The sequence below is a fragment of the Chelon labrosus genome, assembly GCF_963514085.1.
Source record: "Chelon labrosus genome assembly, chromosome: 8".
NCBI lineage: Eukaryota > Metazoa > Chordata > Actinopteri > Mugiliformes > Mugilidae > Chelon > Chelon labrosus.
The window spans coordinates 2,272,669-2,300,571 of NC_140358.1; the positions used below are offsets into that span (position 1 = coordinate 2,272,669).

The following is a 27,903-nucleotide window of genomic DNA, read 5'->3' on the forward strand; positions in this document are numbered from 1 at the left end:
TGAAACCATAAAATAAAGATATAAAGAGGAAAGAGTGTAAAATATCTCCTCAGTGAAGAGAGGACACACTTCATGTAGTTTTGTCTCCAGTCTCAGAGTGGTGCTGGGCCAGAGGTTGGAGGATTTTCAAACCGCCCATTTTCTTCATCCTGTTTATTTAATATTAAAACAATTAACTGTAATGTCATGTAACTGACAAAAGAACCAGCACTCCCTCCGCTGGTGCAGACTTCTTTCTAGTGTCAGTGTCTTACCAGTCATCTGAGGAGAGCAGTGTGAAGCAGTGCGACAAACTCTACAGGTTTGGTCAGAGTCTTCACAGTCTTCAGGCTGCAGTCACTGGTTGCCTTAGATAAGATAGAACCGTCTGTTAAGATGGATAGAACCGTTCTAACTGATGTTCCTACAGCACGCTTACTAAGTAAAAATATAAATGCAGCTGATTTATGGTAAAGTAACCTTTCTAAAGACAATCCTCGATAGTTCAGAAAAGTAGCTCTTCTTTTCAGTCTCACCAACGCTGGCAGTCGAGACGCTCTGCTCCTAGATGCAGGAACTTGCCGAGGAGGAGATGGCAGGACGGGTGAAAACTCAACAGGGCTTTCCAAAAGACAGTTGCCCCTCAGCTCAGTAGGTGTGTGGGACTCCACAGAGCTGAGGACTGAGGCTGAGGCTGCTCTCTGAGCTAAAGGAAGACCTTGAGGTCTTGTGTCCGTCACCTGCCATTAGAGGCTTCCTGCAAGCAAGGGCAACCATCTGACTGCTGAGAAAGACTTGTACCCAGAAGTCTTCTGCTGGCACGGACAGACTTCTAGATGATGGGCTGGAGGAGAGGTCCTAATTTTTGTCTATTGAAAGTATTTTGAAATAGTTCATCACGTTTGCACTTAAGTAAAGGGACATAATAAGTACACAGTGTAAATGTAGCTGATGTCTATGTAGTAAATGTTATAAAACGTGTTTTATCGGTCAAAGTCTAAAGTTACAAGGAAACAAATCCATGATGTATAAGTGTATCTACAGACCAGTGTCAGTCATTGTCCTCCTCCATCCAGGAGAGGGCTGATCCTCCATCCTCCTGAGAACAGTTTCTTTCTTTGTGAAGGGCTGGTGTTGAGGTGAAGTCAGTGTGATAGGCTGAACGGTGAATCTCTCCAGAACAACATCTTTTCAGGCTTACTGCAAAGCGCTCAACCCCTCTGCATGTCACATTAATGCATCCCTCTTAGCTTTGTCAGCCTTTTGTACATCCAGTATCCTGGACTCTCCAGTGACACCAAAAGGGTGTTCCTGTCTACAATGGCTTCCAGTGTGCTGTGGAGCGTCGTGTTATAAAAGTATTATTACTGACTACATGTGTAAAAGTTTTTTCTGTGATTCAGTTTTTTTTGGGTTTTTTTTTGTTTTTGAGCGTTTGAGTGCTTTCAGTCAAAAACTTCAGTAGATCATTAGTGTTGTTACTTACACCACCATTGTTACACTTCATGTGGGTCCAGTGATAAAAGTGATAGAAGATATTTGATGATTTGTTTTTTTTCCATCTTCACAATGAAAGATGATGAAAGACCGGAGAAACCTGTGGTTAAACAAGATAAAATCTGAGGACTGGACGGAGGCAATCATCAAATGCTTGTGTCTGCGTTCACAAAATAGCATTTTCTAGCTCCTACTAGAAAGTTAGCTAATGTTAGAAAGATGAGCTTATGCTGCTACGTTGATAGCAAGCATAATTTATTTCATATTTTGCTAAATATCACACAGCTAACAGCATTTTGTTTTTGTTTCTTAGCCATTAGCTTCTGTTATAGCCTCCATTGACATATCTATTAGCCTATATAAATATCAGGTATATAGTTAACTTGACAGTTGACAATTACCAAATATAGGTCAATTTCCCAACCATGCTAGTGCAGTTAGCTGTCAAATAGTAGTAGTGTTTTCTGACTGAACTTCAGCTCGCTCAACACATAACTCATATGTTAAATCTTTGTAAGTTAAGTCTTGTTCATGACCATTCAGCACATAGCTGTAGGTAGGTAAAGGATTTATATGTACTCATTTTCTCTTTAGTGTACACCCTTGGTTTCTCTATCAAGTGTCTGACCGTTGCACAGTAGATAATCCTGTCAGATCCCCCATCATTTATGTTATTGCGTAGGCTATGGGTCGGCCAATCTGGTCCCTGTTTTTCAAGTAACACTCATGGTTCTGGAGAGTGACCGTGCATAATTGGAACTGGAATGACTGACATTAACCACAGTTTAATAGTTTGAATCACACATGTATATAAGTTGTCTGACAAACAGTCCTGCCATGGTTGCCCATGTTGTACAGGATCTGTACAATGATAGGAGCTAACATTAAAAATCATTTTACTGGTTAACAGACAGAAACCTTGAGCAGAACCCAGGACCCATCTGCTTGAAACAAAAACAGAGAGGAGAAAGGAGGCGAAGAGAGCATCAGGAGGAATGAGATGAAGTTATACATATATCTGGATAAAGCATACATGCTTCATATAAGCATGATACAAGTCAAGAGTACAAGGTACTAAGTGATACATGTTCCATGAGAGATTGATTCAAAATAAAAATGAAATATAGAACAAGCATTTAAAATATTCATTGTGGAAATGTTTAGTGGGTATACAGTTTGCTCATACAGTTACAGAACAAACAAGAGCTTAGGCACAAACTGTAGGTATCAGGCCTCCTGAGGCCACATATATTTTGCACCCAAGACAAACAACAAAGATAGACAGTCATTGTTCAGTATGTAAAAATAATTTGTAATATTTCATAAATGTTCATTGTCTGGCCCTGAAATCAGGGGAGATTGAGATGTTATGGAGTTGCCACACAATATCCAGTCTGAGGTCCATAAACCTTTTAAAGCTTCAAGCTGCCTCTTTAAACTGATCAACAGCACCCTTATTTCATTTCCACTGTGATTCTTCATGACCCAAATAGATTCAACACCCCACCCCACCCCCCTATCTGTTTCTTTATTAATCTCTCATCCATGTATGATCCATTTAGGGAGAGCCTCCTCTGATTCGTTGAGATGGAGTTTCATTATGGTAATGGTGGATTAAGCAACTAGGGAGATCTGAGCGGATGTTTTGCCTGATTCTGCTGCCTTTGCTACAGTGTAACTCAAAAAATGTATATGTATGTGTGTATATTGTATTTATGTATCATCATATTTAAGAGTCTCATTATATGCACATGACATGTAACGGGATGGCGTGTGTAGAGTTGTGTCAGGAGGGAGCCCTGTGGGAAGGTTAGCAGTGACAATGACAGTACTCCTACTGTAGTTTAAAGCTTGTCAGCCCTCAGGGGCCCCTACTGGCTCCAAGCAGTTGCCTGCCATGCCTGTTGACAAGCTGCGACTCTTGGCGCAGGAGATTTGAGCCTCCCTTGCACATGTCTGGCTGTGTTTAAAGCGTGGTCAGAGCCTGTGTCTGTAGTCCTGTGATGCCCACTTTGAAGAGAGGATGTTAGTGGGAGACCTGTATGTGTGAACCATAACCTGTATGTGTGAAACATAACTCACTTATCATCTAAGCAGTGGGACAAAGCCACTTACCCAATAATGTAACTATGGGAAATCACAACAATAATAGTCAATGGACAAACAAACAGTAGTTAAATGGATCTATAAGCTATATGTATGTCCAGTTAGTTACCTGTACGTAAAAGGAAAATATTTCATCATCATTACTGGATGATTGCATTTGTTGTTGTGATCCATGTGGAGGAGAGCTGTGGTTACAATGCAGTGTAGTCTTTCTGTGCTATCTTCTACAGGCTGAAGGAAACTGGTCACTTTCTTGCGTAGTTAGCAGCACAGTGCCAACTTCTGTTGTTGCTCCTTTTTCTTGTAAAGTTAGAATGTAAGTTCCAGGACACCTGAAGAAGAAACTGAATGAAAGGTATAACTTCGTTTTTCACACCAATCAGGCATAACATTATGACCACCTTCCTAATATTGTGTAGGTCTCCCTTGTGTCTCCAAAATAGTTGGGACTCATCAGAGAATCAGCCAGCAAAACGTACTGTCACAAGATATATATATATATTTCTTTTCATTACAGTTTCAGGATCAGACGATATGTATATAATGTCCATTATAGTTGCTGAGATACAGTTTGTTTAATTTGGGCATGTAATATTTAGCAGTAACTAAACAATATGGACTCAAGCTGAACAATAATACAACTGATCCTTCACGCCCTCAATTTATTATGCTTCTCAACTTTTAAAAGAGGAAGCATATTCTGAACAGCTGTGTCCACCAGAGGAGCTTATTTTCTGTAAAGTGGTGGTAAACAGTGGCCTTTGGCAGCACAGATGTTTCTGCTCGAGTGGGAACATACAATCATGGTGGGAAACAGTTAAGGCGTGTTTTATGCCGAAAACTTGAGAATGAAGGACTCGTTAACCCATTCACAGCCTCTTTGTTCTGACAAGATGATATTGATAACAAATGATGGAACAACATGTGATCTATGGGCCTCTTTGTGGAATGCAGATGTGACACAGTAAGTCACTCTTCTTATTTTGCACACATGCTCCCTTAGATAAGCACTTTGCAGGTATCAGTCACAAAGCTATTATATTCATGAATCTTATTCTACATGAATAACAGTTCTTATGAACTATATGTATGTAGTTAGCAGTTACCTCTGAAAATAAGGTTGTTCAAATTGATTAGTTTTATTAATCTAACGTCCCAGGCAAACCTGGGTGCTGACCCCAAATTTGAATGATTGCAAATATGAATAACCAAAGTGTAGTATTTAAGAAGCTGTGTGTTCATTCATTCATTCATTCATCTTCTGTACCCGCTTATTCCTGTTAAGGGTCGCGGGGGTCTGCTGGAGCCTATCCCAGCTGTCATCGGGCGAGAGGCGGGGGTACACCCTGGACAGGTCGCCAGTCCATCGCAGGGCCAACACAGAGAGACAGACAACCATTCACACTCACACTCACACCTACGGCCAATTTAGAATCACCAGTTAACCTAATGAGCATGTCTTTGGATGGTGGGAGGAAGCTGGAGAACCTGGAGAGAACCCACGCAGACACAGGGAGAACATGCAAACTCCAGACAGAAACACACTCCACACTCGCTGTGAGGCATCAGTGCTAACCACCTCACCACTGTGCCGCCCTGAAACTGGGTGTTGTTTTGGTGAAATTATGTGAAAAACACTACAAAAAAACTAACCATAAACATTACTTTTGTGTCAGAAAAGCGATCGCTTCATTTTGTAATTGAAGTGCGACTATTCTTTGTGCAGGGCTGAAAACAGACCATTTGCCCCTGCAATTACCTTAACACACCCTATATGTTAATACTGTATGTCTTTGTTGTTGTTGTTGTTCCATGGAATATTAATTAATATTACTAACCTAATGGCAGGTCCATTGCCTTGATTGTGTGACCTGGTGAATAAGGCGGCTCGATCATTGGGTCTCAAAGAGAGCTTGGTCTTAACCATGTGGATCACAATGCCAGTAAATGCACTCTGTCTGTCTCTCTCTGTCTCTCTCTCTCTCTCTCTCTCTCACACACACACACACACGCGCGCGCACACTATCAGAGAAGCGGTCGAATTCCACTTCTGCAATTATCAAAGTGCCCCTTCACGTCCATATTGAGGAATGCATTTTAATTCACTTAAATGCCATTTCAGTGACAGAGACTCGAATCGTGCCAGATTATGGATTAAAGTAATCCCATAGGATCTGAGAGGGAGGGAGAAAGGAAGGGATGGAGGGAGTGTTTGGGAATAAGAGGAGGAGTTTTCAATCATTCATTCAAGTGAATATAGCAAGGGGGTGGTCCAGTAAACATAGCAATAAAATAAAATAAAAAAAATCTGATTGAGGGCTGCTGCTGATTCTGCTTATTTCCTGTCAGACAAGAGAAGAGTGGAAAGTTGCCACTGAAAATTATAGTCAAACTAATCCTTTCGTACAATATCAAAGCGAAATCCTCCATTCGTTCCTGATCACTGCGTTGCCTTAACCACTTCCTTCATGTGGATCAGGGTGACATTTCTGCTGAAGGCTAAAAAAAAAGGATAAATACCTGAATGTTAAGATATGTTAATATTGTAGAGCTAAAACGAATGCATGTACAGTACATATTTTGAACATACACTATGTCTGGAAGGAAAACATAGTGGATATAAATTGTCTAAAAGTATTTCTTATTCAGTGCATTTTGAAATGCTCTGAATATTGAATAAATGTGGATTTCTCCAACTCAGAAAACAGTAAATGCTAAAACGGTAATTAAATCCACTTTCCGTTAACTTACTTTTTGAAATAAACATTTAGCAGTATATTGGGGACTGTTTTTAACCTTTTGTATCTTCAGTAGGAATTTACAGGGTGACACACATCGTTTTTGGTCTTTTTGTGGAATTTATTGAAATAAATAATGGTTTTAAAGGAAAGCAAAATGCCAAACACCAGGAAAGTGCTCACAGTTGTTAGTGATGGCAAGCTTTTACATTAACCAAACCAGTCATTCCGAATAACTCTACATTCTACACATTCATCTCTCAGAAATGTATTGTGTTTTCAGTTATGTCAGCAGATCTTTTCAGGTTCACATTTGTCCCTGATGAGTAATGTTACCTGATTTATCACAGTTAAGACTGAGATGGAAATTTTTAATCTGGGAGATTTGGAATGTGGGATGGATTTCATAGACATAGACAGTTTCAACTTAACAACTGATAGGTTAATGACAGAGACAAATTGAAATGCACCAGTGTAATGTGGAGATAATCAGTCCTCAAGGATATGTTTTTGGAGTTGACCCACACTTTCTGACCTGGTTGCTGAGAAGGAGCTGGGGTCATGTGACGGTCTGCACAGGTTATGGTCAGTGGTACAGACCAGTATGATAAAGGGATCTCTCCAGATCTCGCGACACCTCCAGAGATGAGTCTGGATGTTTGGCATGGCAATGTCACCTTCCTGAAAGGGAAACCCAGGAGGAAGGTAGCCCACAGAACACTAAAAGAGAAACACACTGATGACTGTGCTGTTACAGGAGTGGTTTTCCAGCACATATTTAATCTTAATAGTTAATCTATGCCATTTGAAGGCTCTGGGAAGACAGATTTTGGCACAAACACAGACACAGTTTACAGATCCTGGCTGACTAACTCACTGAACTCACTGAAGCACCAAAGGCTTGACAAAAAGATTGTGTTTGGTGATCTAGAGACTATGTCAGAGGGGATGGACACAAAACACATGGCACACTAGGAGGTCAGCAGTCTCGTGTTGTTGGAAGCTTTGGGAGAGTCACAAATTAAACTGGCTTAGAGAACTGATCCACAATCGTGGTTTTAACTTACTTTGAGAGGGTGGTAGACCTTAGAATCCAGTGCAGTGTGAGGCCTGATGCTTTGAGCCTGGGTCATAAGTGACGATGAAATTAAACCTGCCAAAGAAGTGGACTTAAGGCATCTGGCTGACTGTATGTGAGCCAGGAATTTATGGTCAGTCCAGACATCAAAATGATGTTCAGCCCCCTCGAGCCAGTGTCTCCATTCCTCCAGAGCTAGTCTGGCAGCCAGCAGCTCTCAGTTTCTGACATCATGAGGGGCAGCGGAGCTCATTCTCCAACAGACTGATCCAGCTCCGCTCCCGCACTGAACGCTACAGGATGTCAGTCATACCATTTTCAGTCCAGCTGTACAACAACTCACCTTTCTGTAACAGATAACTCCATGTTATTCATGTTAATGGACACTATTGCACCTTACTATCATCCCTTTGTATATAATGTATATTCTTCAGTCTCTATTTCTTGTACATTTTTCCATATGCTAATTTGTACATTTTTGCTTATACTATTTTTATTTTATTTTACTAGATTTTATTTTACTTATTTTTATTTTATTTTATTCAATCTTTCTTTTATATGTGGTTCTTAAGAGTGATTAGATTTAGACTTAGATAAACTTCATTCATCCACAAGGGAAATTGCTTGGTCACAGTAGCTTAGTTGCACATAAAAAACATAGTTACAAAAGGATGATGTTTCTGATCAGCAGGACATTTAGACAAAACAACTTCTACCGTAAAGTTCTTTATGGTTATGTAGTTGAGCCCACTAAAGTCAATACAAGGACAAAGAGTTTGATCTTTCTTAGTCACAATAAATATGTACTTCTCCTTCCCTCTCAGGGTGTGATAAGTAGTACAGACAACTGGGGACGGCAGATCTATAGCACAATCATGAGAGGGCACTGATGGGAATTGTTCCTTCCTGAAGATCTCACCCATGTCATGATACTCAGCAGGAACTGGATATAGATCAGGGGAACTGGAGATGGAGGGAGCAGCAGTGACCTTTGTTGGGGTAAGAGTATGAGTGGCAGAATGAATTCCAGAGTGCTATCTTACCTTTAGTACGTTCAATATGAAGATAATTTTGTTCTGTTTTCATTAATCAGGGCTATCAAAAAACTAGAGCAGTTTGTGAAAAGGAGATGAGATGGATCTGCTGAAGCAGAGAAGCTGGGGCTCAGGATCTTGGGATGTAGAGCAAATTCCTTGAGTGGGTGAGTGTGAGGTAGATGGAGGGAGATTTCAGCTGGCCCTTTCCCATGGATGCTCCCACCGGCGAATACTAAGCCTGACTGACAAAAAAATAAGAGAGTCTGAAAAAAAAATTCATCTTTCACAGACAACTCATCTTCAGTCTGTTCACTCTGGAGAAAAGCCCCTTGAAGGGACTCATCATTCCATCCTCATTTAAAGGCCCAAACTCTGACATCTGGTGAATACTCTGCCACACTTCTTGAATCCTGGCCAAGTATGAAGAGATGTTTAACTGATTCTTTACCTTGAATTGGATGATCAGAGACTTTCTTCAGCAACAAAAGTAGCACAGGAGGTGTGCTAATGATGATGATTCCAAGCAGATGAACCTCAAACTTAAACCCTCCCCTGTAATAGTCCCATAATAAAACAAATCTTTGCTTCGTCAGTAGCACAGGTTAAAAACTTCTGTCTAAACACAAAGAACAGTTGAGGACAAAAGACTTGCTATTGCACATGTCTCCAGAGTAATGTTCTGGTTCCAAAACATGACATTCGGTCAGCTGAGGAGCTGGCAGTGGAGGAGGGGAGTTGGCAGGAACAGACTGACCCTGTTGGTGTCCTGACATTGAGAGAGTTGCATTCACATAGTAGCAAGCACAATTCAAATAAAATTTAATTGCATTTATTCAAGATGCTTTACAGAACGCAGAGCCTGAAATGCCCAGAGCAAGCACCAAGGCAACAGTGGCAAGGAAGAAATCTTGAGCAGATCCCAGTTCATATGGAGGGACCCATCTGCTTGAGGCCGGCATTCACTGCCTCTCAGTTTCTTCACTATATTTGAATTCCTTTGCAGTTACTTGGTAACTACAGTTGCTTTAATTGCAGGATATGGAGCAACCCATACAAACATTATTTATTGATTGCTGTTATTGATGCCTAACAGCGAGAAAGTCCCGGGTTCGAATCCATGGGCCAACTGGACTTTTCTGTGTGGAGGTTCTCCCTGTGTCTGCATGGGTTCTCTCCAGGTACTCCGGCTTCCTCCCACTCTAAATTGGCCCTAAATTGGCTGTTAGCCCTGCGATAGACTGGCGACCTGTTCAGGGTGTACCCCGCCTCTCGCCCGATGACAGCTGAGATAGGCTCCAGCAGACCCCGGGACTCTTAACAGGAACAAGCGGTTACAGAAGATGAATGAATGAATGAATGAATGAAGATAACTTCTGTCGTACTTGATTGCATATTAGGCTGAGCACACGTAGTACCTACACCAATTCAGTCCTTCCACTGGATATGGAAATATTCTGCAAGAGTCAGTTCTTTGCAATTTGGGCTATAGAAGTTTCCCCCTATAGGAATATCTCCTGCACTCCGCTTATCTGTTTCATTATTTTAAGACACATATGTGGGATCATAGGAGAACAGTTGGCAACCTGACGTTATCAATTGCGTACTTCCTCTGTAAGCAGCTGAGTGGAAGACCTCAAAGACTGTGCAAACAAGTACACACACACACAGAGGGGCTTCTAATAACCTCTTTTCTCTCCACAAAACAGCAAAGCGCTCTGGCAGCAAGTGCTGAATTCAAATGGAGCCCAGTGGCAACAATCTTAAAGGGCAAATGAGTAGCGAGCAAGAGAAAACATTAGCAGCAGTTGAAAGGCATTTAGAAGCTTTGAAGGCTTGACTGAATTAAAAGGAGATAATGAATTTCAAATGGCTGTTTATTTGTGGCTGTGGTAAACGCAGGGATTCTAAGTGCCGCTAGGGCGCTAGGGAAGCCATCCTGGAGAGCGTTGGGTGTACGTGAGAGATGTAAGTCAAGCAGATCTATGGTCAGTGAGATGGAAGAATAGTCTGCTAGATCAACCAGGAGGCCTTTGTCTCAGGACAGTCTGCACACAAGAAGCCTTCGGAGATCCTGTGCTAAGCTGTCAATGAGTTTGCACATAAAAGTTGGAGTGGAGGTCTGCAGAAGTAGCAGCAGCATGCAAGCAGCGCCGGGATGTTATAGCAGAAAGTTAGTTTGTCTGAGTTAACAATTGAGTCCTATGATACCACAAATAAATACTGAGAAATCACCCACAAGTCTGCTGACGAAGTCTTTTTATTAACTTATTCATGATTTTCTAAACAATTACCATTATTCATTCAATAAATGTGTTTTTGTTGTTTCAAGGCTGCCATATATTGTGCCGGGCTTTTTCAGGAGTAAATGTGGTTATTGACTGATGACTGTTACTTAGAATTTATAAAACTCTTTAATAATATTAATTATTATGGCGTAACAAAGTTGTACGATAAATAAAATGAATACAATACCAGTCTGTGTATATCCTATCTGTCTAGTCACAGGCAGCCAACACACTGAAATGTACACATTTTTTTTTCCTATTCAAACAGCTTAATTTAATACATTTTTTAAATTTATAAAAGGGAAAAGTGAAGCCTCCTCTTTATGCTAGACCTGAATAATGATATGCATACTTCACTTGGCTGGATGTCGTGTTTTTATTTTTTTTCTTTACAATAGAAAGGATACTGTAATCATACACAACTGCTGCCTTCTGTCGACACGCTTTTCTCTGCCAGGTAGTTGCAAGTCACAGCCAATGTCCATTCTGTGGTGCTCTGTATCTATGGTTAAACACTATATTTCATAACTATATTCCAATTTAATAAAACCAGATGATAATGTGAGAAACAACTAATTCAATAAAGTGATTGAAAATTCTTCATTTGCTTTCCAGTCAATATTTTTATTTGAGTCCTACACTGGGAATAGCATATTGTCTTTCATTATTGTTGCATGCTGCAGCACAACTCTGCCCCTCTTAAAAAGTGTTGACTGCTCTGCACTGTTTGTCCTTGTAGACTTGCTGTTGTTTGTCTTGTACTTAAAAAGTCTTTGACCCATATGTCCACCAATATGTCTCTCAGTAATATTTGCCTATATGTGGAGCTCATATGTATGGATCATTTGAAACAGTCCATATTTAGTTTGAAAAACATAATAAACAAGCATGATTCTTGTCTGTTGGTATGTCTATGGCATTTCCAATGTTAATTTAGACTTGAAACTAATCACTAGTTAACTGCAGTTGTTACTCTGGATAATCTCAGCACATATTAATGTTTGTTAATGCAAAATGACGACTAAAAGTACAAACTGTTTTTGTACTTCAAGCTACAAACATGTGCAAGCATCATATGTGCTCAGAGAAGCTGAAGTGATAAAAGCTCTGAAGATAAGAAAGGGATACTGCTGAGGTGGCTTTAAAGAAGGCTGAGCTTGGGGGGAAAAAAAAAGAACAAATCAAATAATGAAATCTACAAATTACCTGCTCAGCACACATTTACACAGAATGTCATTCCAAATGTTCTTCATGTTCAACATCCAACCAGGGACACCTAGCTTAAGCAAGAGCACTCCCACAATTCAGCATTAAGTCATGACAACCAGCCTCCTGAGCTACATGCAGATGCTGCTTCCAGAACTAATTAGTCCAGTTCATCAGCTACAGCCATGTTGGCCTAGTATTCAGTACAAAATGAAATGGAAAGCTCTAGGTTATTCGAATTTGATGATCATGAAAATGATTGGGCATGGAAAGCATCTTCCCTTTGTTCGACTGAAGACCTAAACCCAGAACACTCTGTATGAATGTCTACCTGGTTTTAACTACCTGGACACCATACTCCCTTCACCACAAGTGGGTCTATCTAGCATCTCATCACAAAGAAAATAAATACATAAAGTTACCCACCATTCTTCATCTTTGTGACAGAGCATAGATACTTAACAATCCAAATTTTCCCACAAACAAGAAAGGAGGCAGGAGAATCACTTAAAACACGAGATCAAAGGACCAACTTCTGCCCGGGAGAAGGGTTGGCCATTCCAGTCAGGCAGTGTCCACTCCATAACAAGTTACCACTTGGGAAATGTTGTGGCTTTAGAAGATAAGAATATTTGCTTCAAAATGGGAAAACTCATATTCTACTCCCCACTCTAATTGAATGTGCATGCTTCTAGACTACAAATCTGATGTCGCTGCAGGCATCCTTATTTGGCCTGGCCAAGGGCACATTGGTTTGAGAGCTATGTAATGCATCACACAACACCCCCTATGCCCAGTGTCTTGACCTGTTTGGGGTGATGTTCGCCAAACTAATCTCCTAAGTCAAAAATGTTGCAGTGTAACTGTTCACATGTTTGGCAATGGCCCTTATGTAAGGGTTACCATATATGGTTAGAGAAGAACTGCCCTGTAAGAGCAGGAAGAAGACTGCATGGAAGACAAGCAGTCCATCCTATGCATCTTTTTTACCTTTTCAATAGACCTTCCTCATTATCCAGTGACAACACCTTTAACATCTTGGAAAAATATCAAAAAAGTGTTAGGTGACCCAAACATTTGACTGCAAGATGTAGCCTTCAACCATAATGGATGTGTTTCCATCTGAGGATTAGAGGTGAAAGACCTAGAGCTAGGTGTTGATCCAGTACTCCTGCAGCGAAGCTTAGGCCTTAACCGGCACCTCCAAGCTGACAGTTTTCTTTTTCTTTGCTCCCGACAGTAGAAGCCATTTACTCGTAGAGGTATTCTCTCAGACATCAGCAGCTTATGTGATCTGTTGATTTGGTAGCTGCAAGAACCTTCACTGAGTTGCCCTATTGCCATGCTCTCTACATAGCACAGGCATTATATGTATATATGGGGCGTCTTGTGTGAGCAAATGGGTAGATGTGTCTGTGACTGTAAAGAGCTTTGAGTACCAATAGGTAGAAAAGCGCTATATAAAAACGAGACCATCCATGGCCATTTTTGCTGTGGTCTGCCATCAACAAAAGACATATTCACATTAGATTGTGTTTACAAAATCAAAATTAGCACCACATCACTCACATACGATGCCTTGTCTGGAGGTTAGTGCAGTCATTTTTGCATTATATCTTGGATATCAAAATCCACATACTGAAGTATGACAGCACAGAATTTTTATATTACTTAGAGATGCTATTTATACATCATAAACACTGGAAGTCAACACAATCTGCCATACTATGACACATGACCTATATCAGAAAATAAAGGACAATAACTGTCCACATTGCACAGCACAAGGCCTTAAATAAGAAACCAATAACTTATAAAGGATAGACAGACTCAAAATAGCATCATGGATAGCATCATGGATACAGGTCGCGTGGTAAGAACTGGGAGCCACATGCAATAAGTGTTAATTCTTTGGGAAGAGAAACATCCAAATATCCTCCCTTAAAAACTTAGTGTTCAGGCTCATTTAAAGTACTGCGGGACTAGACACGGTTGCTTACACACACCGCCTACACACGTCGCCTCGTCGTCGTCAGTCTGCCTCGCTCTTCCTCTACTTCCTGCTTCACTTTCAACCATGCCGACTGAAACTTTCGCCAAAATTTCCGCTGGGGTTGCCTTCTAAATTTAAGATGTTTTGTTCCACTCTTTTTGTCTTTCATATGAACCAAATATTCCCAGCTCTGTGCTTCTGTGTTATTACAGGTTTAAAAAATGATAAAATCACATGTGTGTACATAATTTCTGCACTATGTTATATCAATATTTTGTCATTATGTCTATCTTTGTTCCTCTTGGGTTTGGATCTGTAATGTAGTCAACATGCTATAGCTAAGACCATGCTTGTTAGGTGTGCTTGCTGCACATGTCATTGTTGTTTGTGGATCTTTATGTGCCTTAAGTTTTGATAGAAGGCTCCCTTATCAGTGTGTTTGTCTGGCAATTGTCTTGTAATGTACCACCCCTTTTAAATTAAACCACATACTGAGTGTTGGTAGCAGGGATCAACTTAGTGTCAGTAGACAGTATGCTTATATGAGAAATAAAGAAAAAGTAGTTAAATAAATTTATATCAGTGAGTGTCTTGACACACGTCGAATAAACAAACAACACCTGTAACAACCTAATTCTTCAATATGAGAATACATACTTGTAAATGTAAACACATACATGAGAATTAGCACGGCTGATGAAAATATTTACTAACCCTACGTCAGAAAAAAAACAAGATGTCACAATGTCACTTCAGACAGCATAGGATTATCTTTCAAACTTCCCACATACCAGTGACTGCAAGGAAAGAGAGAGTTAGATTCAATATAAGAACTAATCAAATTACCAGCATCACTTTGGAGCCGTAGCTGTTACGGCTAGGAATACTAAACAATAGTGGATATGTTATGAGCCTCTAAGTACTTTTCAGTTGCCATTAAATGCAACTCTGGCTTTGATGACACTTAAGGTTTAGGCTGCATAAATGGCTATCAGCAGATTGTTGAAACATTTATGTTGATAAAGCCTATTTGTAACTGTAGAACCTCCAAAAGAGCCACAGTTTAAATATACAGAACACATAGCAACTGAGAACACATATTTGTAGCTGCCCTAAGTCCTTGTTGCAGAGTTTTTTTTGTTTTTTTTTAATATTCCATAACATATTCAGTACCCAAACTGTTTACGAACAAAAGAGAGAGCGTTAGAGTGGCCTTCAATACTGTAATAGTGCTCCTGGCTTCTTTTGAGTAACTATCTGCAGAAAAGCAGAGAAAGTTGCAATATGAAATGTTGCTTTACACTGCAGAGGTGATAAGTTGTCCAGCTCTGCAGGCCACTACCATGACACTGGAATTATTGGATACAACCATGAGTGAAAAATACTTACTCAGTCACAGTCGCACTATGTTCTGCTACATGGAGTATAGAGAGCAGGCACATAGAAAAATGTGTTTTTACACAAATTCCAGTGCTGGTGCCTAAAATGGGCTTTCTCGCTGTCCCCAAGCCAAAACTGGGGCTTATAGTAAATGTAATACATTTTACTCTGAAACACCGTTTACTGTGGTTTTCACTGCTCAGTTTGGATTGCCTTACCTTTTTGATGTTCAGAAGGTATCCGGGCCAATGCAAGGTTTTCTTAAAATAAAGCAGATCGAAACTGGAGTAACTTGATGACAGACAGCAATAAAACTAAGCTGTATGACTGTGCACAACTCCAAGTGCAAAAACTGTATCTGCAAATGAGTCTTCTCTCCATCATTTCTGTAATTTATTTCTTGAATGAGAACCCCTTCAGTTTTTTCATAAAGTAGCTCAAAAATAAGATCCAAGGCAGAATGTCTAAAAATGTAAAAGCTATTATTTTAATGATAAGATTCATGTTCAGTTTACATTTATGTAAATATAAACGTCAAATATTGTCAACAAGCTGTAAACAATACTAGAGCCCCTCCAAATTTCACGTCAAATGGAATTCAGTTTGGATTTGCAAAGCTGACTAGGGGCTGTACCGACAAGTCGACTTGTCCACTTTACTGCTGTGCCACGACGCTTTAAGCAGGTATGATAAGTAATGATAAGTATGTTGTGTTTTATTAGTTGACAATGTTGCTGTGGTTGTAGAGCATTATATATATATATATATATATATACATATATGCTAGAGCCACATATTAGAAGTGTCAGACTGAATGTTCAAACTTCAGTTACCTTCCAGAAAAGCTTCTTTTGTGTGAGATGCTACAATATGTATTCAGAATATAGATTTCATTGTTGCATAGCATTACAACGTCGATTTGACTTTCCCCACATATGTTGACTTTAAAAAATTGGAAGTGGTGCAACCCCTATTGTAGACTGTTCCTGAAATGTAAGGTCATTTCAGGAATTGTTCCTGCTGGAAACCCTGGTTGTACATGTATGCATGTGACATAAAATGTACATCTAGGTCAGGTCCATCAGCAGTTCACTCTAAGAAATGGCTGTAGCTTTTACAGTACAGAACATCAAAAGTCCTACAGAATTATACAATATTACAATATTACTGCACAGTACTGGAGCTAATATTGCATCTTGGGTAATATTTGCAAGGCGGGATTATTGTACAGTAGTTTACGGTACATTTCATGTTTACTGTACAACGAGATTCTATTTGCTGTAACCAAAGAGCTCTTTGTTGTAACTCTGCTCTCACTCTGCTGTACGTTTCGGCACCTGACGTCTCTTCAGCCAGTCACTCCAGCTTGCGAGTCGAGACCACCCACAGCGACACAGTCTAACTTCAGGACCAACAAATAATACGTTAAACACGTTAAACACGTTACATAAGGTAAGCCACTGTTTAAGTTTCAGATACTGTTCACTTAAAGCAAGCACGTAATTAGCCATTTACGCACTTCCGCATTTTTCGACCGGAAACATGTCATTGTAGCGTTGTAGAACTTCCTGTTATCGTAGCGGCAGATACGGAAAATGGCAGAGTCTACGAGTCGCAATTTCTGTTGTGTTCCAGGCTGTTCGTCTTCCACCCAAAAACAGCCCTACCTTTCATTTCATTCTTTTCCTGTGGATCCAAACATGAAACCCAAATGGATACAGGCGATCCGAAGAGAGGAAGGGAACAAGTTTACAGTAAAAAGAGGCAGCACTTATGTCTGCAGCCGGCACTTCGCTACGGATGATTACATTGGTGGCTGCATCGTTCGTCGCCTGAAGAGTGATGTTGTCCCAAGCCTATTCCCTTGGAACAATTTTACTGCTCCTTTGAGGAGGGAGTCAGTATATGACAGAACTTTCAAACGTCAGTCTATGCAACTACCCTGTGAAGATTGCTAAGGCAGTAAGGATGGATCACGACTACGTTTCACACCCAACTGCAGGTAAGATTGTTCATGACAGTAGGCAAAGGCTACTATTAGCAAAGATTAGGCCGCAAGGTGAACCACGAAAAGTCTTTTAGAAAATGATTCCCGCTCCACAGTCTGGCATCTACACAATCTTTAGTTCATAAAAAAGAACGAGTCGTCCGAAGCTACTAAAAAAAAGTTCGTCGCTAAAATGCCAGTCGATTGCCGATGCGTCTATGTTTTATGCAGAACTAGTTTCTTCAGAGCGTAATAAGATCTTGGTCGGGAGTGGTGGCACGGTTGGTCACGTGATCGTTCTACACCAATGGGAATGGCTAGGCGCTACGTCGTCATGTCCAAAAAAAGCCACTTCCGTGTCCATTCGCTAATATTCTAACGGTTACGGTGCTCTGTCAAACTGGACTACAACGGCATTAAAATGGTGCAGTGCTGTGTCCCGTGTTGCAATAACAGAAACGACGTGAACAAAACGATCTCTTATTACCGATTTCCCCTCGACGAAAAAGAGAAGAAGAGATGGCTGAAGTTGATACGGTAAGTTGGATCTCAAATGATGAACATTAATAACAAAAATAATAATAATAACCGGCTAGCAATTACTAGCGAGCTAACGTTACTAGCTAGGTACTACTAGCTACTGCTAGCTGTTTGTTTTGTCAGCACTTCGACGTGTTTTCAAGGTTATCCTTATCGTTCTTGAACTGCTCCCAGTAATGTTGCACAGCCAGTGTCTGTGCTGCATAGGAAATCGTTAGACTTTGAAGTGAAACTGACTTTGACTCTAGTAGACCAAGCTAAACAACACAGCTGATAATAGAAGTTGGTTCTGCAAGTTGGAAGGAGCCTGAGATGTAGGATGTCAATTGCCATAAATAATTTTTTCGTTTTGCAGGCGTGACAAGTTCACCCCGAACTACAACTCAAGGGTCTGTGGGTGGCATTTTCCTGATGGCAAAGCAGCTGGGCCAACACGGTTCGCATGGAATGACGGAAAGGCTTTCCCCGACCACATCCCCACCAGACGTAAAAAAGGAATGGTCCCTGCGAGCGTGGAGGATGAAAGAACAGCTGGACCAGGCCCAACCCACCTTGACGTTGCTGCACAGACCCCTGGTACTAGAGATGCACCGATTACAATTTTCCCGGCCGATTCCGATTTCCGATTTTTCATTGAGTTTGACCTGCCGATACCGATTTTAGCCGATTCCGATTTCATTTTTTCTAACCACTTTACAACACACACAAAGATTTATTTTCTCTTCTTTAATAGAATATTAATATTATCTTTTCTTTATTAGAATATTTTTTGAACAGATAATCGCTATCACTATAAAAATAGAACTATATAAATTACTCCTGGTGTGTGGAAAAAACAAAAATTAAAATAGGCCTATTTGTGGAAAAAAATATGTAATATTTGAGTTACATAAAAGCTTTTTATTTGTTTTCTTCCTAATTGTCCTTGAAATAGTGGTCAAGAACCCCCCCACCCCAACACAAAAATGGTTTGGCCACTGATCAAAATTTGATTGTTTGCCGTTTGATTTGAAGTTCAGTACGCTCAAAATGTCCAGTCAGCATAAGTCTGGTCCTCAGAAAAGGAAAGAAAAGAGAAGAAGAGAAAATAGAGACCTTAAAGATTTTCTTAACAAATATTTAAAAAAAGGTGGTGACGGTGAAGCTGGGACGAGTAAAGTGAACGTAGGTTAGAAACAGCGCAGCCAACGTTTACCAGCCTTGTAACGTAACCTAACAGGCTAGCTCTAATGTTAACGTCCATTAGCTTGTATAAAAGCCCGACACAACATGTTATCTTTGACAGAAACAGTTGAGTTTGGTAGGTCCGTCAGAGAGGATGACACAGAGAGGAGAGAGATCCGGCTGCAGTCAGGTGACAGAGAGAGTGATGCGGGAGGGGCCCGCTGTCCCGGAGCGGAGGGACAGAGTCAGGCTACCGTTGAGAGAAGAGAGAGAAGGTCACAGTGGAGCGCGGGGGGGGGCATTTAGGATTATCTCGTCCCGGGCCCAGGCAAGACTGTCAGCTGGCCTGCATGTGATGCTGATGTTGCGCGATGTAAATCATGCGCCGCCCGAGTGCATTTGACCGGCAAAAAATCGGCATGTCAGACTGACCGGCCGGTCTCCGGTCATGGCCGATCACGTGAAAATCGGCCGATTCCGGTCACCAGCTGATAAATCGGTGCATCTCTACCTGGTACTTCAAGTGCTGTGGTGCTTGAAATTGAAAATGATATGCTTAAAAAAGAAAATGAACAACTGAAACGAGAATTGGACAAACAAAAACAAACATTTTCATTCAGTCAAATCTCCTCCCACCCTGACAAAGTCAATTATTACACTGGCTTGCCAGCTGCTGAAACTGTCCTCTTTTTAGAAGACCTTCTCTCCTCGCATTCTGTCAGAAATGTAAAATGGTTAGTGTATTGACCCTGCATTCATGACCTATTCTAGTGCAGGATTTCATTCTGCTGCCGCTTGCCGGGCCACCAAGGTATTTCTTCTGTTTTGTTGCACATTCTCATCACACAGTACATAACACACTACACATAGTCAGATGCCATTTACACTGATAGCCCTAGTCTCTTTAAGGGTAAGGCCTCATTTTATCATCATTCATGATATAATTTTATCAAATCACAATTTATATTGTTCTACTGCGTGGTCTTCCATATTTTGTTGTGCTTGCTTTGACCCAGGCGCGTGTGATATCAAGAGCAATCAAATGGAAATGTTCACAGTTAAAGGAACAGTATGTAGGATTGTGGCCAAAACCGGCCAAAACTGGTACTGCAATCACTTTCAAAATACTGTAGAACGGTAGCCTGGGTGTTCCCATACTGCTTTGCGCGCGATTTCATTCTCACTGCAAAAGCAGTCTGGAAACCATCGCCCTTATTTTCGCCTGAGATAGGGAACCAATCACAGAACGGGTGGGGGGGGCAGCAAGACGATGACGACGTCTATGCGCGACACCGAAGCTTGTAGTGTGTTAATCCAACATGGCAGCGGACCTAACGTTACCGTTCGATGCAGCCTTAGACAGTGTTTTAAGTAGCTTAGAACGCAAGTTTATTTTAAAAAAGAGCAACGTTTGGCGTTGAAAGACTTCACTGCCAAGAAGGATGTGTTTGCTCTGCTACCAACAGGCTTTGGCAAAGCCTTATTTACCAGCTAGCCCCGTTGGTGGCTAAGGCTATGGGGCTTAGCGAGATAGACTCTGTGGTTTTTTTGATACAAATAGGTCTGCAGAGTGACCGTATATGCCTTCTACCCTCATATTGACTTTGCACAAACGGCAATAATCATTAAACGCCATCGTCTTCTCATGGACAGTAAAGCTTCTTCTTCCTCGTCGAATTTCTGTCGCTCTACATACGTCATCTGGTATAACTGATACGATTGGCTATGAATCGCGCGCAAGGCAGCATGGGAATTACCATGCAATTGATAGACATTCGTAGCGCCCAATAAACGGCTCTAGGCATTTGTAAAACCACGCCTCAAATACGAGAAAATGAACACGTAGTTTCCAGACCAGCATCTCATTGAGATGTGCAGTCGCGTCAGCCAGGCTAGTAGAACGGTGTATCCCCTCAGCCTCCCCCCTGACTCGAGGTTGCCAGCTAAGCTGCAGGATCCAGCAGGAACGTAGGCTGCTACAAGGAGCTTCCAATGGCAAGTGACGAGTCCTACACAGTACGTTTTTTTTTCTGTTAATAAAGTTTATGCTTCATGAGAGATGTTTTGCGAAGTAATTATGTATCGCAAAAATTTACTAATGGCGATTAGCCAAATATTTCGTAAAGATGTACTGTAATACCACATTTCAGTCGGAACATAGATTGTTTTCATACCCTGCTCGTGGTGCGATATAAAGCTTTTTATGAACGCATTTAGCATGGGCGACCATGGAAAATCCACTGTCTATATGTACGGAAGCACGGGGCTTTTAGCCTATACCAACAAACATGGTAGAATATAGCATCCAAAAGTCGAGGGTCAATTCCATGCCATTCCGGACTTTGTCACGACGTATTTCGGATTCATAACGAGGTCTTTTAGGTTTAGTAACGTTATACATGTTTTATCCGACACTTTCGTAGCTGCAGCTGTGGTAACTAGAGCAGAGCTGGCAACCCGGAAGACGAAACTCTACTGACTTCGTGATTAGTAGATAGCTTGAGGGTGGCGCCTCAGGCCAAAACACAACATGACAACATCAACATCAGTTGAGGGCTGCAACTTTCACTTTTAAATGACAATATCCTGGCCGGACCACTGTTGTCAGTGATATAAGTATTTGAAATGAACATGATTTCTTCATGTCTAGTGACATATCAGGGCCATTTTATGATTAATTGAAATACATTTCTTACATACGGTTCCTTTAACAATAAACTGACTGGGAGTGGGAGCAACTGTGTGATTTTTTTGTCTGCCAGTTCAGCTTGTTTTGCACATAGCCTGTCAAAGTATATGTCCAAGTAATTCCCTCAATTATTCATCCCACTGATGGTGGCTTAAACGCAATGATTTTGATGTGACAGACAAAAATATAGACATGAGTAAAACAATAACATTTATTTTTGTGACAGACAATTCATGCTATTTCACGGAGAATGGGCTTCTGTAAATTCGTAAGACAAACATACTTTCAGGATCTTGTTGGCATGCTTCTTATACTGGTACAGTGTTTCCCACAGATTTGAAAGCAATGTGTGGTGGTCGGCCGGGGGGGGGGGATTCCTAAAGGGATTTCCTAATTCCTAAAGGTTAATAATTAAAAAAACAGTTAATAATTGGTTACACAGAACTTTATTAATTTCCGGACTATAAGGCGCACCTGAATATAAGCCGCACCAGCAAAATTTTGGGGAAAATACAGATTGTTCCATATAAGCGGCACCCGACTATAAGCCGCTGGTGTTTTAATGTTTAATTACCGTAAGGGTTTCTTCTACCACGGAGGAGATTGTCGGGACAGAAATGACTGTTTGGAAACGCAAAGCGTCCCATTTATTTACATTTGAGAAACACAATAAATCTTTCAATCAATCGATCGATCAAACTTTCACATCTTTGACATTACAAACAGCATTCGTGCAGTGCTCAAATAATACAACGGTGCGCTCCTAGCGCACTTCCTGCAGTCATAGTAGCTACCGTAGTGCAGTATAACAAAAAACAAAGCTTACAACGCTTGACGAGGCAATAACGTTAAATGGCTAATTTTAATTCGTTTTTAAAAGTGCTTGCCTGTAACACGGCAGCAAAAGTGCAGTAACCCGGCTGCTCAACTAAATAACCAGCATCTTTTTCGAAAACAGCCAACACAGCAGTAAAGGTGCAGTAACACGGCCGTTTACTGTATCAAAATAACCAGCCTACTATACCAGAAAAGTCAGTCAGATCGATCGCCTTGAACTTAAAAGCAGCTCTCGTACTGCATTTGGACTCACTTGGTTTGTTTTGCTCTCGTTACCTGCGCGAACTGTCTGTCTCGCTCCTGCGCTTCCATAATAGTGCGCCCCTGGTGACCGTTAGCTGTAAAAATCCATATATCCGTTGTATAAGCCGCAGGGTCCAAAGCAAGTGACAAAAGTAGCGGCTTATAGTCCGGAAATTACGGTATGTGTGTGTGAGAGAGAGAGAGAGAGCGAGAGCAGGGAAAGGAAATGCAGCTGAACGAATACGCTGCGTGTTTTAAATAGCGTAAAAAAAAAATAACGAAACGCAATATGTGACGGTCGGTGTTGAATCTTTTATTTTTATTTTTTTTGGTCGGTGTTGAATCTGTGGCGGTCGGAGTTGAATCTGTGGCGCACCGCCACAGATTCGTCTATGTGTGGGAAACACTGTGGTATGGGATGTAGGTCAAAATGTCAAACGATTTTCCAGTCATTCCATGCGAACCGTGTTGGCCCAGCTGCTTTGCCATCAGGAAAATGCCACCCACAGACCCTTGAGTTGTAGTTCGGGGTGAACTTGTCACACCTGCAAAACGAAAAAAATAATAAAATAACTAAGTGGCAATTGACATCTTACATCTCAGGCTCCCTGCAACTTGCAGAACCAACTTCTATTATCAGCTGTGTTGTTTAGCTTGGTCTACTAGAGTCAAAGTCAGTTTCACTTCAAAGTCTAACGATTTCCTATGCAGCACAGACACTGGCTGTGCAACATTACTGGGAGCAGTTCAAGAACGATAACGATAACCTTGAAAACACGTCGAAGTGCTGACAAAACAAACAGCTAGCAGTAGCTAGTAGTACCTAGCTAGTAACGTTAGCTCGCTAGTAATTGCTAGCCGGTTATTATTATTATTTTTGTTATTAATGTTCATCATTTGAGATCCAACTTACCGTATCAACTTCAGCCATCTCTTCTTCTCTTTTTCGTCGAGGGGAAATCGGTAATAAGAGATCGTTTTGTTCACGTCGTTTCTGTTATTGCAACACGGGACACAGCACTGCACCATTTTAATGCCGTTGTAGTCCAGTTTGACAGAGCACCGTAACCGTTAGAATATTAGCGAATGGACACGGAAGTGGCTTTTTTGGACATGATGACGTCACACTAGCCATTCCCATATGGTAGCTGCTTTTTGTCAACAGAATGGCAAGATGGCTGCCGCCATGTCTTCATCGAGCAGTACAGACGACGAAGAAAACATACAAAAAAGTACTGACAAGTCCAAATTAATAAAACACAAGCATTGCTATATGCACATTGTTTCTGTGAAGCACGAGGAAGTCAACAATTTTACCACCACTCGATGGAATACATTCAAGACATACAACAGAGGCTCGAGTTGGAGGGTGAGTCTCGGGACGTGGCTGAGACTTACAAACACTGTGTTGATGTGGATTTTGAAAATATTCCCGAGGATGCTGGCTTCCATCATACGTGCTACCGTAGGTTTACGGACAAAAACGCAATAGCAAAGCTTGTAAGACGTCTCGCACGTGAGAGAGAGCTTACGGAAGTTACGGAAGACCACGATGCATTCGAGGCCAGTCCATCTACTAGCTGCACGGTCCAGAGTCCAACTAAGAAACTGCGATCCAGGTCAGGCCTGCCAATTGCAGGCTCTGGCCCCGTCCTTCCTGCCCTCTGCATAATATCTATCTATAAATCAAGAAGCGTCTGTGTGTCTGTCTGTCTGTCTGTGGCACGCATATCTCGCGAACCGTTAGCCCGATTGATTGAAACTGGGCAGGTGTCTCGCTACGGGCACGAAGATGTGCACTGCTAAGTTTGACGTTGTTTGGATAAGAAATGTAAAATATATCGGTAAAATAGGTTTTCTCCGCTCTAATATTTCCACTACTCCGGTTGCTCTCGACATACTCTCTTGTACTCTCGACATGACCCGATTTATAATGATTTTCACCTCGTTTGATGCTTCTGCCTTTGTCCTGGAAGAAGACGGTAAAGATGTCTTGGGACTTCGCCCCCCTACTTCCGGGTTATGGGACCTATCTTTCGAAAAAATATGAACGGCAGTCTATGGAGAGATAATAATTATTTTTTGGTCCCGATCGAATTGTGGCATGAATTTCACATATGATGTGTGTGAATTTAAAAGATAATTTTTCACGTCAAGAGATAAATTATTTGACGTAAATAAGCTGAACAACATTAGGTTTTGTATGAGATCGCTTAGTGAACTACATCTCTCGTCTGAGAACTATGGCTGTCTCCTTGTTGAGCTTTACCGTCTTCTTCCAGGACGAAGGCAGAAGCATCAAACGAGGTGAAAATCATTATAAATCGGGTCATGTCGAGAGCTGTAGTTACACCAAGGGAGTTTTGGTCGGTTCTGTACGCGCCAGCATGCGGGACTTGTAGTTCGTTTAATTACGTATTTTCCATAGCGTTTTACTTAACTATCTTGCGACAAACTGTGACATTCTTGACATATAAAATCATTTTTTATTCTGAAAAACAACATATGTATAATCCAAGGCACAAGTCGATCGGGACCAGAAAATAATTTGTCTTTCGCCATAGACTGCCGTTCATATTTTTTCGAACGATAGGTCCCATAACCCGGAAGTAGAGGGGGCGGGACTTCGGCTCTCTATAGGCTCAATATCTTCTCCGGCAGGAAAACTAGCATGTAGTCCGCCATCTATCTATAAATCAAGAAGCGTCTGTGTGTGTGTGTGTGTGTGTGTGTGTGTGTGTGTGTGTGGCACGCATATCTCGCGAACCGTTGGCCCGATTGATTTGAAACTGGGCAGGTGTCTCGCTACGGGCACGAAGATGTGCATTGCTAAGTTTGACGTTGTTTGGATAAGAAATGTAAAATATATCGGTAAAATAGGTTTTCTCCGCTCTAATATTTCCACTAATCCTCATACACAGCACCTGTAGGCTCCCACTATAGGAATACATACTTCCGACGGGCACTGCACTAGTGCAAGAAAAAGGAAAGACTGATCAACAAAGCAGGCAAGAAGTGTCATTATTCTGTTAATATGTTATTCCTTATTCCATTTTGTACAGTTTTATGTTTCATATTTTTCATAAAGATCTTTTTTATGGTTGATCAGTGTTGTTTTCATTTGTGGATGAATGAACGAATGGTCATTGGTATAAGGAGGTTTATTTCACATACATAGAAATAGTAACGTAAAGCATGTAGTGAAATTTCATTTGGTGTTATACCTTTTCTGTGTGTGAAGACAGAAAGACCAAGAAATATTTGTAATAAATAGCAAGAGGGAGTATAAAGTGCAGTGTGTGTACAGTCCATGTGCAAGTGTGAAAAGTTTATATAGTCATTGTGTGTGTGGATACGGAATGCTTGAGGAAAGAAGCTCCTCTGTTCTGGCCTTGTAGCAGCAGACACGTTTGTACACTTCCCATACCAAGTGATGATGCTGTCATGACACTCCACAGCTGTGGAGTAAAAGGCCTTCAAGATGGGTGCTGATACTTTGGACTTCCTCAGCTGACGTAGGAAGTGCAGTCTTTGCCTTGATTTCTTCAGTGTGTGCTGGGTGTTCACAGTCCATGTTAGATCGTCAGTAACGTTAAGGTATACTCCCAGGTATTTCAAACTTGATCTAAATGACTTAACATAAACATAACATTATCGTATATTTGCCTCGTTGTTCTTCTTGGACGCGGCTAAGTATACAGCGCTGTTTAGAATCCATTTGGCCCACTTAAGATGATGTTCGGGTGTTTTCCTCTTTATCGGTAATGTTGAATCTAACCATGGTGGCCACCATCTTGCCATTCTGTTGACAAAAAGCAGCTACCGTATTGGTGTAGAACGATCACGTGACCAACCGTGCCACCACTCGCGACCAAGATCTTATTACGCTCTGAAGAAACTAGTTCTGCATAAAACATAGACGCATCGGCAATCGACTGGAATTTTTGCGACAAACTTCTTTTGGGTAGCTTAGCATGACTCGTTATGTTTTATGAACTAAAGATTGTGTAGATGCCAGACTGTGGAGCGGGATGAAACGATAACAGGGTTCACCTTACGGCCTATATGTGTACCGTTAATGGATAAATGCAATTCTAACTGAACAACTTCACATGTCTATATCATGAAATTCAACTAACATTAGCCTACATCTGTAACTCTTTGCAGGTGCTCTGGATGAGGCCAGGTTGCAAAAGACTGACCTACCACCTCCTACTCTCTTCAGCCGATACTGCTCATCGGACGACCAAATTCGTTTCTACACCAAATTTCCATCCGAGAGGGTTTTTACTATTTTTTGGGAGTCGATTGCACCATCTGCCCTTACACTTGTGTACTGGACCAAAGCAAAGAGGGCAGGAGAGGAAGGTTGCGAAGATCCCAGCCCACCACGCAGCATGCCATTAATCGATGAGTTCCTGATGTATTCCATGCGGGTTGCTGTTGGCATGAAGGAGCAGCTCATTGCTGACATGTTTAATGTGAGCATTGCCAGGGTCAGCAGGGTTACCATCACCTGGGCCAATTATCTTTTTATGATGCTAGGCTCACTTCCCATCTGGATAAGCAGGGAAAAGGTTAAGTCCACTATGCCCCTTAAATTCCAGAAGTATTATCCCAATGTCAGAGTAATACTGGACTGCACAGAAATTGCCCTGGAGACAGCCTCATCCCTGACCTTACAGTCAGAAACATTTTCAAACTACAAAAACAGGACAACATTGAAAGGGCTGATTGGAGTTGCTCCCAATGGTTTGGTGACATTCGTCTCACCCCTGTACACTGGGTGCATCTCAGATAAGGAGATCACCAGGATCAGTGGAGTTCTTCCCTTGCTGGAGCCAGGAGATGATATCATGGCAGACAAAGGGTTCCTCATTCAAGACCTCCTTGCTGACGTTGGAGCTAAGCTCGTTATTCCACCTTTTAAGCGTTCAGCTCAATTCAGCAAAGAGGAAACAGAAGAAAAAACCCAAGCCATTGCCCGCCTCAGAATTATAGTGGAGAGAATGATCGGTAGGATAAAGTCCTTTCACATCTGGGACTCTCCCGTGCCGCTCACACTGATTGGCAGTGTGAATCAGATCTGGCTTAACTGCTGTTTTCTAGCAAATTATCAAGAACCTTTTAGTTTTGAAGAGTGA

General features: G+C 41.3%; 1 protein-coding gene across 1 annotated transcript; it reads left to right on the forward strand.

Moving 5' to 3' along the window:
* Positions 1-547: 547 nt before the first annotated feature.
* Positions 548-27,903, forward strand: LOC311491315 (uncharacterized protein; the record flags this gene model as incomplete). Its single annotated transcript, XM_084549221.1, has 3 exons — positions 548-630; positions 18,182-18,402; positions 26,927-27,903. 3 exons carry the CDS (start codon positions 548-550, stop codon positions 27,901-27,903), a joined length of 1,281 nt encoding a protein of 426 aa, XP_084405347.1.